Consider the following 14,778-nt stretch of genomic DNA (forward strand, 5'->3'; position numbering starts at 1 on the left):
TCCTACTGAAGACTGTATTCTTTAACCTTAGTCAGTAAGTCTTTCAAGTCATCCTCACTTTCAGCAAGCAAAGTTGTGCCATCTGCATATCACAGATTGTTAATGAGTCTTCCTCTAACCCTGATGTCATGTTCTTCTTCATATAGTCCAGTTTCTCAGATTATTTGTTCAGCATAAAGATTGAATAAATATGGTGAAAAGATACAACCCTGACACACTCCCTTCATTTTAAACCATGCAGTATCCCCGTGTTCTGTTCAAACAACAGCCTCTTGGTCTATGTACAAGTTCCTTATAAGCTCAATCAAGTGTTATGGGATTCCCATTCTTCTCAATTTTATCCATCATTTGTTGTAATCCACACAATCAAATTCTTTTGCATGGTCAATAAAACACAAGTAAACATCTTTCTGGTGTTCTTTGCTTTCAGCCAAGATCCATCTGACATCAGCAATGATATCCTTTATTCCAAGATCTCTTCTGATTCCAGCTTGCATTTCTGGAAGCACTCTTTCAATACACTGCTGCAACTGTTTTTGAGTTATCTTCAGCAAGATTTTACTTGCCTGTGATATTAATGATATTGTTTGATAATTTCCATATTCTGTGGGATCACCTTTCTTTGGAATAGGTACAAATATGGATCTCTTCCAGTCAATTGGCCAGGTAGCTGTATTCCAAATCTCTTGGCATAACCAAGTGAGTGCCTCCATCACGGTATCTGTTTGTTGAAACATCTCAGTGGGTATTCTGTCAGTTTATGGAGCCTTGTTCTTCGCCAATTCCTTCAGTGCAGTTTCAATTTCTTCCTTCAATACCATTGGTTCTTGATCATATGCCATCTCCTGAAATGAATGAATATCAACCAATTGTTTTTGGTAAAATGACTCTGTGTATTCCTTCCATGTTCTTTTGATATTTCCTGAATCATTCAATATTTTGCCCATAGAATCTTTCAGTATTTCAACTCAAGGCTTGGGTTTTTACTTCAGGTCTTTCAGCTTGAGAAATGCTGAGCGTGCTCCTCCATTTTGGTTCTCTAACTCCAGGTCTTTGCACATTTCATTATAGTAATTGGCTTTGCTTTTTGAGCTGCTCTTTGAAATCTTCTGTTCAGCTCTTTTATCTTGTTGTTTCTTCCTTTTTCTTTAGCTACTCTCCATTCAAGGGCAAGTTTCAGAGTCTCTTCTGACATCCATTTTGACCTTTTCTTTCTTTCCTTCTTTTCAAAGACCATTTGCTTTCTTGATAGATGATGTTCTTGATGTCATCCCACAATTCCTCTGGTTTTTGGTCATTGATGTTCAGTGCATCAAATCTATTCTGTAGATGGTCTCTAAATCCAGGAGGGATATAATCAAGGTCATATTTTGACTCTCATGGACTTGTTTTAATTGTCCTCAGCTTCAACTTGAAGTTGCATATGAGCAGTTGATGGTCTGTTCCACAGTTAGCTCCTGGCCTTGTTTTGGCTGAAGATATTGAGCTCCTCCATTGTCTCTTTCCACAGATGTAGTCAATCTGATTCCTCTGATTCCTGTGTACTCCATTTCATGAAGTCCATGTGTATACCACTGTTTATGTTGTTGAAAAAAGGTATTTGCAATGAATAAGGCATTGGTCTTGCAAAATTCTATCACGTGATCTCCAGGGTTATTTCTATCACTAAGGCCATATTTTCCCACTGCCAGTGATTCTTCTTTCTTTCCAACTTTTGCATTCCAGTCACCAGTGATAATCAACATATCCTGATTGCATGTTTGGTCAATTTCAGACTGCAGAAGTTGGTAAAAATTTTCAATTTCCTCATCTTTGGCTTTGGTGGTTGGTGAGTAAATTTGAATAATAGTACTGTAACTGGTTTTCCTTTAGGCGAATGGATGTTATCCTATCCCTGACAGCACTGTACTTCAGGATAGATCTTGAAATATTCTTTGTGACAATGAATACCATGCCATTCCTCTTCAATTTGTTATTCCTGGTATAGTAGATCATATGGTTATCTAATTCAAAATGGCCAAAACCAGTTCATTTCAGCTCACTAATGCCTAGAGTATCAATCTTTATGTATTTCATTTCATTTTTGACAACTTCCAATTTTCATAGATTCATACTTCTTACATTCCATGTTCTGGTTATTAATGGATGCTTGCAGCTGTTTCTTCCCATTTTGAGTTGTGCCATATCAGCAAATGGAGGTCCTGAAAGCTTTATTCCATCCACATCATTAAGATCAACACTACTCTGAGGAGGCAGCTCTTCCCCAGTTGTATTCTGAGTGTCTTCTAACCTGAGGGGCTCACCTTGTGGCACTGTATTGGACAATGTTTCAGAGCTATTCATAAACTTTACGAGTAACATATCAGACAGTCTTTCACTGCTATTCATAAGGTTTTCACTGGCCAATTCTTTGAGAAGTGGATGACCCCTTCCTTCTTCAGAGTCTGTCTTAGTCTGGAAGCTCCACTGAAAAATCTGTCCACCATGTGTCACCTTGCTTGTATTTATATATATATATATATATATATATACACACACATACATAGGGGAGCCCTGGTAGCATAGTGGCTAAGACACTTGCCTGCTAACCAGACGGCTGGTGGTTCAAACCCACCAGCCACTCCTCGGAAGGAAGGTTGGGCAATCCTACTTCCGTAGTGATACTGCCTGGGAAACCCAAGGAGGGGTCGCTATGAGTCGGTCCGACTCGACAGCACATAACAACAACAACAACAACCCACGATGACAAAGGTAGCAAATGGAACTTGAATATCATCCTCTGAATAAAAGTCTCAAGGATTGAGTAAATTCCATATTCAAGAAATTTTTGTCTTTTTTTTTTAAATTCTATGTATGACTATATAGCTGTGCACAATATGTTCAGAGACTGTACACAGACATGGGACTAATTTTGAAAGATCAAACATCTAGTAAATAACCAGGTAAATAACATCTTAAATTAGACAAAGATTTTGAGGCTTACAAAGTTTGCAATTAAGAAAAACATTTAAGGAAAATTTTTAAATAAATCAAAATAGGAAAAAATGTTGAAGAAACCAATCAACTTGAATAATTTTTGATAGTTTGTTCTGTTATTAGATCTTCCCTGACATCTACCAATTCCGCTGGTGAGAAAACGAGTTTGCAAATCAACAGTAAAGATCAAGCCTCATAAACAGGTAATGAGTGAAAAAGGTCAGGACACAAGCTCAGTCTTCTGTTATTGAATTCCATACTTTTTAAAATGCTCTGTAGAAAAACAAATGAAGCAAATAGATGAAGAAGGGGTAAGGAAGAGCCCCACATGGTGGACTAAGGTGGAATAAGCCAATTGGAAACCTCCCTTACCCATCTCATGATGTTAAAGCTGGCCAATTTCTAAAGACTTATTTTTTCAAGGAACTGCCTTATTTTATTTTTTATTTTTTCTCTTCTGCATGTTTCTGGCTTCTGTTTTTGTTGCTATTACAGTTCCTTTCCTTTTTTCTTTTTAAAATAATTTCATTTATATTTGACGACCGTGCAATTATAGGATTGATAAATATGAATAGACAAGAATAAGAACAAACAAAATGTTTAGAGTAGAATAAGAAATAAAAATGCAAATTAATTGGTGTTAGTTACTTAGCTGGAGTCCTTGGGTGGTGTAATTGTTTAAGCACTGGACTACTAAAGCCAAAAGGTTGGCAGTTCAAATCCAGCCAGAGGTGTCTCAGAAATAAGGCTTGACATTCCACTAAAAGTCATCGTGTTGAAAGCCTAATGGAGTGCAGTTCTACTCTGCACAAATGAGGTTGCCATGAGTCAGAATCCACCTGATGGCAAGTAACAACAACAGTTACTAAGCCGTCAACATCAAGAAAGATAGAGGTTTTTTATTGGGTGGGGGGGCACAGTCTTATATTCTCCTCTCCATAGTGTCTTGCTCTCAAATTTCTTAATTTTAGATCCTGGAGTTGTTAGAGATTTCAGATGTTGCACAGAAGAAGAGGATGAAGCAGTTGTTTTCAATGTTTTTGTAGTTATGATCATTCAAGAGTAACCCAGTTATTATAATATTCAAATAGACCCAATTCCCATGATAGTATTTATAAACTGTATTACATTTTTCGGCATTATATAATGTGAAAAAAATTCTGTAGTAAATCTAGGAACTAAAAATTTCAGAAGACACATTTAATTTACCCTAAATATAACAAATTCAAGGTGGCGTTTTTCTTTTCTTCCCCCTCTATCATGCGATGACTGTAGGATATTAAAGTAATGATCCACTTTCGGGGGAAAAAAAAACAATAATAGATATTACAACCAATTTGTTAATATTTTTACCTTCTAAAGCTTATATTTTCTAAGATCATTTCCTGTCTTATGAGAAAATTACCATAAATAAGGAATTTCCATAAATGCATGATCTACATGATCAATTTCATAAAAATAATTTACATTGATTAAAAATTATGGTTTTAAGGTGTTGGCTTTAAGAATATGTTAAAAAATACAGGTTCTGAACAACCTGTATGTGCCAGAAGAGTAGAAATGTAATTCTGAAGTAAACCTGGACCAATTAATTCTATTATTTTATAACATGAAATTATTCAAACCTTGCGTAGTATTGTATTGTAATCAAAGGGTGAGTGAATAAACACATCAGCATTCTGAAAATATAATAATCCACAAGAGACAGTGATCATTAAAAATACACAGAGGAAGTTTGTAATTTTGTGAATAGGAAAAAGACTACAAATAAAGCATTTTTGTTCAAGCTCAGATTGTCCCACACTTTTGGAATATATGTGACAATAATATTTAAAAAGATGGCAGAGTTTTCTGGATCTTTTCTACTAGCAAAACATGATTTCTCTATTGTCCTTATAAATTATAATTCCAAGTATTATTAAAAGAGGCCTATTTAGAGCTGAATGATTTCCTAAAAATCTAACATAGCCATACATATAGTAATTTTCCTCATCTCTAAAATTGTTCTCCTACTTCCATTTTTTTTTCTCACTTTACAGGTTGAAAGTGAAAAATACAACTTGTGGTTTATCTGTAAGAGTCCATCAAAATAATCAAACCAATAATCAGTCTCTGAGAAGTTAAAGGAAATACCCAACAAAATTGAATGCATTAAGACAATGTGACATAAATGACAAGATAATTTTTTTAAAATAATAAACTCCAAAAGATAATTTGATTTCTTACCAAAAGTAAGCACTTGCTTTTACAAAACTAAGGACCAAGCTAAGGAGCTCTAGTGACGTTGTGCCTAAGGCATTTGACTGCTAACCAGAAGGCTGGTGGTTCAAACGCATCAGCCACTCTGCAGAAGGAAGACTGAGCAATCTACTTTCCTAAAAATTTACCACCTTGGAAACTCAAAAGAGGTCGCTAAGAGTTGGAATCCACTTGATCAGACTTTCCCTTACCTAACTTAGAGTGGTGGGATATAAAAAAAATAAAAATAAAAAAAAGACTGAAATCTCAATGGCTCACACTTCTATGCATCAGTAAGTTAAACAAAAAGACGTACATTTCTGTGCTTTTATCTATAGATACTCCTCCAATATAAAATTATGAAAAAGTCCTTTATTATAGAAGTGAAAATATATTAAAAGAAGATATTGTGGACAATTAAGATTCATTGGAGAAAAAAATGATCATATAAAATCTTATAAATTAATAAATATAATTTATCTTATTATTAGGTAAAGAAGAGAAAAACAAGATCATCTGAATAAAAAACATCAATACTTATTCATAATTTAAAATGTTATTTGCCAAGGAGGAATAGAAAATAACTCTTAGTATGATAAAAGGTACCTACCAGAAGTACTCAGAAAACAAAATTGATTCTGTGGAAATATTGAGAGTATTCCAATTAAGATAAGTACAAGTCATTTATGTATGATAATGGTAACTTTAATTCAACATTGCTTTCAACCGCAGCAGTTACACACACACACACACACAAATCAGTGAAAAGAGAAAAATATTTATGTTTGGAAATGATATGACTGCCATATAGAAAATCTCTGAAAGTATACAGATAAATCATTAGAATGAATAAAATACAAAAACAATATTAAATGGGGGCTGGAAAATATATGAAATAGTAATTATAATTTCTGTATACAACAATCAGAAAATTGAATTTAAAGACATATAATTCAACTTAGAGAAAAAGTGTTGAGTATAAGTTAAGTTAGTGATTGTGTTATGAAATTCAAAAAGTGAAAAATATATGGAGGGGATCACAGATCACACACAGGCATAACTTGTTTTATTGTGCTTTGTTTTACTGTGGTTCTCAGATATATTTTTTTTTTTTTACAAATTGAATGTTTGCAACAACTCTGCATCAAGCAAATCAATTGACTCGTTTTTTTGCAACAGCATAGGCTCATTTCATGTCTGTCACATCTTGGTGATTTTCACAATATTTCAAACTTTTCATAATGTTATCTCACACTTAAGAGAGACTACCAAAACCAAAACCAAACTCACTATCATCAAGTTGATTCTGACTCATAGGGACTCATTGGGTTTCCAATACTATAAATCTTTACAGAAGCAGACGGTCTGTTTTGGTTCTCTAGTGCCGTTCTATCAGAAGATACTACAGATGGGTGATTTTGACAAATAGGAGTTTATTTTCTTACAGTTTCTGAGGCCAGAAGTACGAATTCAAAGTGCCAAGTTCTAGGGGTTGGGTGAAAAGCCCCTCAACCTTGGGCTGCAGCTCTGCCTCTTGCTCCCAGTCCACTGGAGCTACAGGTGTCTCCTCATTCAGGCAACTGCTGAATGCTGAGGGTAAAAAGCCCAAGGTGGACAAATAAAATGACACAGTCCTGATGTTACCAAACCACATGGTAGACCACTAACTAATTCAAGTCCAGAAACAGTCCAAAGATCAGCAGGAAACATGACAGGCTTCTACGTGAAGACTCAGCTACATGCAGGGTCCAAGCATGCTATAAAGCTGCAGACCATTCCCAAAGCTCCTTATACACTGGAAGTGTACTGCATCCCAAAAGCAACTACTCAGCTGCTCATAGTAGATTCCAACATGGAGTAGATAGTCAGTTTTATCATGGGGAATAACTACAACCAGCTGTCCAGCCACTCAAAACCAGGCCCACATAAGTTGACACATAACCTTACCTACTATACTGCCCTAGCTGTCTTCTACAGAGCAGCTGGTGGGTTTGAACCAGCAACTTTTTGGTTAGCAGCCAAATGCATTAAGCACTACACCACCAGAGTTCCTTCCATGGGTTTCCAAGGCAGTATCACTATGGAAGTAGATTAGCCAATCTTCCTTCTGAGGATGGCTGGTGGGTATGAACCGCCAGCCTTCTGGTTAGCAGTCAAATGCCTTAAGCACTATGCCACCAGAGGTCCCTTTAATGGACTACAGTATAGTACAAATATAATTTTTATATGTACCGGGAAACCAGAGAAATCAATATTTGCTTCATTGTTGTATATGTTTATTGCAATTGTGTGGAATTGAATCTCCAGTATCTCTAAGGTATGCCTGTAATGGATACTAGAGCAATAAAAGTAAGCAAGGGAATGTTAACACCAACGTCAGGATTGTGGTTTTCACTGGAAGAAGGTTTCTTCTAAGATATGCAACTACACATTTCTTAACTAAGTTCAAGGGCATACATATGTTCATTTCATTATTTCTTTTGACTATACTTATTTGGTATCGTAGTTCCTAAGGCACTTGACTGCTAACCAGAAGGCTAGTGGTTCAAACCCACCAGCCACTCCTCAGAAGGAGGGTTGGGCAATCTATTTCCAAGTGATAACCGCCTCAGAAACCCAAAGAAGGGTCGCTATGAGTCAGGACTGACTCCCCAGCACATAACAACAACAACATACTTATATATACTTTTTATAGATAAGAATTTTTAAAAGTTGATAAAAATTTTAAGTGCAGTATAATTCTTAATAAATTAATTTAATCATTTAAAACTGAATTGGTTGACAAAAAATTGTAAAAGACATCACACACACACACACACACACACGCAAAGGCTTAAATACCCTAAAATGCAAAGTCAGATATAAGTTAAGAAGAGAAATAGCCTGGTTAAAAATTGAACAAATCATATCTTCAAAAGGGTTCTGAATATAAAGACTACATGGTTTAATAATTTGGGACAGTGGTGTAGCAGAGATATGAGTACAAAGAATTCAATGTGACTTTTTTTTTTTGGTAATGGCAAAGAGATGAAGTAACCCTGTTGTTGTTGTTGTTATGTGCTGTTGAGTCGGACCCGACTCATAGCGACCCCTCCTTGGGTTTCCGAGGCAGTATCACTACTGAAGTAGATTGCCCCATCTTCCTTCCGAGGAGTGGCTGGTGGGTTTGAACCACCAGCCTTCTGGTTAGCAGTCAAGTGCCTTAGGCACTAAGCTACCAGAGCTCCTGAAGTAACCCTAGAGCTCCCAGAACAAGACTAGTTAAATGATCTGTTAAATCTTTACAAGGAAATATTTCTATGTCAATATAAATAATGCCGTAGATTTGAAATGATGACATGGAAAAATGCTGAAATCTATATTAGGTGAAAAAATGGTAAAGAAGAATATTTAGTAATTGTTCCTATTTGGAAAAAGAAAATTAAAAAAGAAAAAAAAAGACATATACATACATTGATGTTTAATAATGCACAGACAATATCCTGATGTGAAGACAAAAGATGTTCTGGTGCTTATACAGAAGGAATGGGAAACAAATTATCTTTTCATTTTATATACTTTAGCTCCATTTCAATTTTTTAACTATGTATACATATTATTTGTGGAGGTCATCACATATAGGTAGTGGACATACAAAAATTTATACAGTATAAGTGCACAGTTAAAAGAAATAACAAAATGAACAACTGCATGCCTCTAAGAAATAAAATACCATCGACAGTGAATTCAGATTTGCCTAGTAAGAAGAATATGAGAAAATCCAGGAATGAAAAATCAATTAGCTTACATGCAACAGGAGGAAAACCTGCTCAAAATGATAGTTAAAAATTTGCCATCAATCCCAAGGACTGCATTTAGTCGACAATATTTATACATACAAAAGGCTATATAGTTTCTCTGTATAGTCATGCATAATATGACAACTCTGCTTAGGTCTTCATATTTTTGGAACCAGGGAACCATCCCTAATTTTCAGAATAAAGAGAAAGTAAATAGCTGTTTTAGAAAAGATAAACAAGCCGAGCATATAGTTTCTTGAAATTTCCTATTCTTTGGCAACTTTAACACTGATCGTGGCCCAATCAATGGAGCTATTACAGAACAAATCTCAAACTTCCTTCTTGCTTAATTTTTCACAATGCTTTTGTTGCTTGCTAGCTCATTGAACATTTATAGCTTGTGTTTTGATTGATCAAAGCTAGTTACAGTTGTCTCAAGGAGCAAACTTCAGTTCTGAAAAATAAAACTAATGAACTGTAAAGGTTTTTGAAGTTTCCAAGGAAGTGTTTGTCTAGATATTGCCACACTTAAGCCTCTGAACAAGACTATGAGCTCCCCAGAATGGCTGAGTTCTAAGGTCAAACCTGGGACCTATGATGTCTTAATGATTTAGTGCTGCTTTAATAGAAATACCACAAATGGGTGGCTTTAACAAACAGAAGATGATTTTCTCAAAGTTTAGGAGGCTAGAAGTTTGAATTCAGGGTGCTGATGTAAGGATAGATTGTTCTCTATCAACTCTGAAAGAGGTATTTACTACTCCTGGGCAATCTTCCTGTTGCATGACATTTCTCTTCTCCCATCTCTGCTTCTACTTGATTGTTTAATTTCTTTTATCTCTCAAAAGAGTTTAATTTAAGACATACTCTACACTAATCTTGTCTCATTAACATAACAAAGACAATCCATTCCCAAATGGGATTAGAGCTACAGACATAAAAGTTAGGATTTAAAAGATGTATTTTTTTGGAGGCCCAAGTCAATCCTTAACATTCCACCCTTTGACCTCCCCAAAATTCTTTCCACATGCAAAACACATTTACCCCTCATGACATCCCAAAAATCTTAAATCAACTCCAAGTCTAAAATCTCATCTTTTGAATCATCTAAATCAACTATGGGTGAGACTGTAGACATATTCCACCCTGGGACAAAATTTCTCTTTATCTGTGAACTTGTGAAATCTAGATTACAAGTTATCTCTTTCCAGAGTACAGTGGTGAAACAGGCATAAAATAGACATTTCCATTAAAATGGGAGATATTGGAGGGAAAGAAGGGATAATGGTCACCAAGTAACTCTAAAACCCAACAGAATAATTTACATTAATTCTCAAGCCTTGATAACACTGTTTTTTGGGGGACTATCTGGGCAACGGTTCTACCCTCCAGACTCTGGATGTTGGCCATGTTCTCTGGATTCTGGGTGGAGGCCTCTTGACCCTCAGCTTCAACATTCTCTTCCAAACCCACTGGGACAGCAATTCTGCTCTCTTGGCTTTGGGCATCCCCATTCTCCCACTCATCTGTGTGGTGACATCCCCTAAGTCTTGGCAGACCCCTTTCTTCTGCTCTTTGGCATGGCAGCCCCAGCCCCTCAGCTTTGGGCAGCAGCCCTATCCCCCTGGCACTTGTGAATGGCAGCCCCACATTCTGTAACTGAGTAGGTAAAAATCTGACTCTCAAACTTAAGAGGACATGACTCCACCCTTTGAAACGGATGCAGCATTGCTTCCCATGGTCCTTCCAACAGTTCTGCTGATCTCTGAGCCGATGCAGACGGTCTTTTCCATTTCTTGAAGGACAACAGATATAGCTCCTTTCCAGAGTTCCTGGAAGCAAAGAGTATTCTTTCCTTTCATTCTTTCTTTGTTCTCTTTGGTCTAAGCTGATGGGTTTTCTGCTGTGGTAGTTGGTTAGGTCCACTGGCCACAGGCTTAATCTCATTAACAAAGGATTGCTTAGCCATGTCTTTGTAAAAATTCTAGGACATGTGTCAGTTTGTACAACAAAATTTTCCAAATGTTTAATTTTTTTTTCATTTTGTACAGTTCATTTCTAAGTCCTTCTCTTTCCTGTCACATTTTTCTATAAGCAGCAAGGAGAAACCACATGACACCTTTAAGCACTTGCTCAGAAATCTCCTCGGCTAAATATCCTAGTTTATCACTTAAAAATTGTACCTTCCACCAAATATATGAACATAACTCAGATAAGTTCCTTGCCACTGCATAAAAAAAAATCACTATCCACTCATACATTCATTATTTTCTTTAAAGCCTCACTAGAAGCATATTTAATGCCTCCATTTGTAGCAACATTCTATTGCTCGTGCTATATGTATTCTCTAAGACAACACTTTCCCTATAGCTCTCCTCACCTCCAGGACCTCACCAGAATTCCTTTGATGTCCATATTTCTACCAAAAACTCTTAAAGACAATCTAGGCTTTTACTGTTCTCTCTCTCTAAATTCTCACTAATTGCTGTGAGTCGAGCCCATGGAGTAGGCTCGACTCACAGCAACCCCTCCTTGGGTTTCTGAGGCAGTATCTCTATGGAAGTCAGTTGCCCAATCTTCCAAGGAGTGGCTGGTGGGTTTGAACCACCGGCCTTCTAGTTAGCAGTCAAATGCCTTAGGCACTATGCCACCAGAGCTCATCTTAAATCTCTTCCAGGCTCCATTCATTACCCAATTCTAAAAACACTTCCACTTTGTAGGTATTTGTTAGAGAAGCACCCTCCTCTTCTGGTACCAGATTTGTTTTTAGTTATCCAGTGCTGCTATAGCAGAAATACCATAAGGAGGTAGGTTTAACAACAGAAATTTATTTACCTGACATTTAGGGGGAAGGTTCTTATCTCTTTTTAGCTTCTGCTCCTAGATGACCTTCATGTGATTTGGCATCTCTCTTCTCTCAACTCTATTTATATCTCAAAGAGAGTTACTTAAGGCACACCACACACTAATGCAGTTTAATTAAAAGAGACAACTCATTCTCTAACAGATTGTAATTACAGGCATAGAAGTTAGGATTTACTACACATATTTTTGAAGAACACAAGTCAATCCGTAACACATGACAGCTATGCAGTCATGACAAGAAGAATATCCTTGGAGAAAACACATCATTCTATTAGGGTTCACTTTGGAACCCTAGTTGATCTTACAGAACATGTCCAGGATCTTTAATTATGACTTATCAAAACTATAAAGAATAAATCCTCCCTCTATATTTTCAGGAGTAGAATTAACTAATATACCAAGATGAAGAAAGATATTATCTTATCTAAACCTTAATGAATTAACAAAGAAAAACTAATTTCTAAGCACTGTGGCATTATTTATACCAAAGAACACTAAACTGGAATCAGTCTAGATGTTAGGAAGGAAAAGTATCTAAAACTTTCCAGTTTGTATATGTGTTTTGTTCTACTAAAGTTTGATTTCTTTGTTTAATGGAGCAGCTTAAGGACCTTTTTTTTTTTTTTTTTTTAAACAAAAAAAGGATTTCCTAGGAATGCACAATTAGTCTTAGCATTTCCCTTGAGTAGTGGCCACAGAGTTCTCAACTGTGTATGCTGGATTCTAAGAATCTCCAAGAGATGCAAAGTTTCACAGAACTAAAGCTAAGAATTTTATAAGTGTATTTCTTTAAGTATTGTTCTGTAAAACAATCTAGCTTTTCAAAAACAAATGAGTTACTATTTTTAGTGCTCATATGAAGTTTTGCTTATTAATGCATATTTTTGAGTAATTTCCAAAAATAGGCAGAGTAGAAGCCTTCCTGACTTAAAGATTTCAAATGACAGCTGGGTATATAAAGATTTCAAAACAAAAGCAATCCTTAGCAGAAATTTCAAGCTAGTGAAAGCAGGAGGAATATGTATGAATCACTGAAGCAAAAAATATATTTTAACTCCCCATGGCACAAAGTTTTCTACTCAGTTTTTGAAGTTGCTGTATAACATTACTTAACAGTTTGAAGTGTCCAAGCAAAGTTTCCAGTGACTAGCGGTTATCCAAATCCCATATAGGATTTATTGAATTTTCATTTAGAAAGTTATGATAGTAGATACCAGTATGCACTAGAAAGTATGAATGGTATAAATGTGAGAATAATAAACCGTGACTTTCAAAATTTGTGGAGAAGCATTCAGGTACGGAAAAAAATGTACCAAATTCAATCTCACTGTTAATACACATCTTATTTCAATTTCTCATTGGCGATAGGCTAGAAATGATCTTATTCTTCAAACAAATGATGCTCTCTCTTTACCAAATAAAAATCCAGGTACTGGTTTATTTATTGACAAATATATATGGTAAAAACAGAAACATATATTGGTTAATAATATATTATTATTATTAACATATACTGGTTAATAATATATACACACACACATGTGTATACACACACACACACACACACGTGTGTATATATACACCAAAAAAAGCCAAACTTACTGCTGTCGAGTTGGACCTGACTCATAGCGACCCCTCTTGGTTTTCCAGGGTGGTATCACTATGGAAGTAGATTGCCTAATCTTCCTTCAGAGGAGTGGCTGGTGGGTGTGAACCGCCAGCCTTCTGTTTAGCACTCAAATGGTACATACACACACACACACACACACACACATGACTATAAAGAAAGAGTAATTATGGCAAAAGATTTCTTATCTCCCGTCTCCCAAGTAGTTATTGATAGTCAGTTACTTGCTATGACTTGTAGAGTTTTATGTGGAAGACAGATTTTAAAAATGCATTCCTTTCATTTACCTGGACTTTTCCTTAACCGTCAATGTTTCTTTTCATATTTGGTTGAGAATAAAAAGCAGAATCTCTTACCTAGTGCTTCAGTATAAAACTGGTCCCAAAACCGAAAATCATACTGCTGGAGCCAGAAGTCAAAGAAAAATGAGAACATCACATTTTTTACCCTTTCCAGGAATGTCATTCTGTCTGATAGTCCCAACATAGGAACAGGTACAAAGGAAGGTGGAGATGGAATTTGCCCACAATATTTCTCCATTATGCTACCCATGGACACCCTCAGTGTATATACAAAAGGAACTGTAAGTAACTCTGCTAAAAGATCTCCACAAGGCATCACAGGATCTATAAGCATTATGTTGTATTCGGTGTCCTTGAGCTTCTTCATAAGTGTTTGATTGTAGATCACATTCTCACACAGAAGTTTCATAATTGTAGTCGTTTGAATAAAAAATTCATTCAGCTTCATTGCTGCTTTCCAGTATGGCAAGTCTGGTATAACATTAACAGCTAACTCCAAAAAGTCATTTAGGTTATTAAGAGTTTCCTCTCTGCTTATTGCCATAGGGACCACTTCGAAGTTCAGTTTAGAAGGCTTGATGTAGTCAATAGCAAAATTGTTCGAAGCAGCCAACACCGTCACCTCATGCCCCTTCTCTGTGAGTTCCTCCAAAATGATCTTTAAGTTGAGCCAATGGCTCATGTCACAGGGCCACACCAGGACCTTCCCACAGTTTCCACAGCCAGTGTAGCACAGCTGCAGTAGCAGAAGTGCTAAAACCCACTTCTCAGACACCATGATGGCAACTGCCCTGCAGACTGCCCTGTAAGGGTTTTAGTGCTTGCTGGGCACAGATTAGAAATGGCAAGTTATGCAAAGAACTAGTTAAAAATTAATTTTCAGAGATAAGAATGGACATTTTTTACTCACAGAACTTTGTCAATGTTGTTGATCTGATGTAGCATTATACAATATTTGATAGAAAGAATAAAGAAACATTTTTAAATTATG

General features: G+C 36.1%; 1 protein-coding gene across 1 annotated transcript in view; it reads right to left on the minus strand.

Annotated features, from left to right (window-relative positions):
* LOC103198601 (UDP-glucuronosyltransferase 2A3) overlaps positions 1 to 14,565 on the minus strand; it is an 82,984-nt gene extending 68,419 nt beyond the window's left edge. The window contains exon 1 of the mRNA XM_007942767.2: positions 13,842 to 14,565. Coding sequence (XP_007940958.1) covers positions 13,842 to 14,565 — 724 coding nt within the window. The remainder of the gene's footprint in view (positions 1 to 13,841) is intronic.
* Between the last annotated feature and the right edge of the window lie 213 nt (positions 14,566 to 14,778).

Source organism: Orycteropus afer, unplaced genomic scaffold (genome assembly GCF_000298275.1).
Source record: "Orycteropus afer afer isolate SDZICR_OR568_19922 unplaced genomic scaffold, OryAfe1.0 scaffold00098, whole genome shotgun sequence".
Classification (NCBI taxonomy): Eukaryota; Metazoa; Chordata; class Mammalia; order Tubulidentata; family Orycteropodidae; genus Orycteropus; species Orycteropus afer.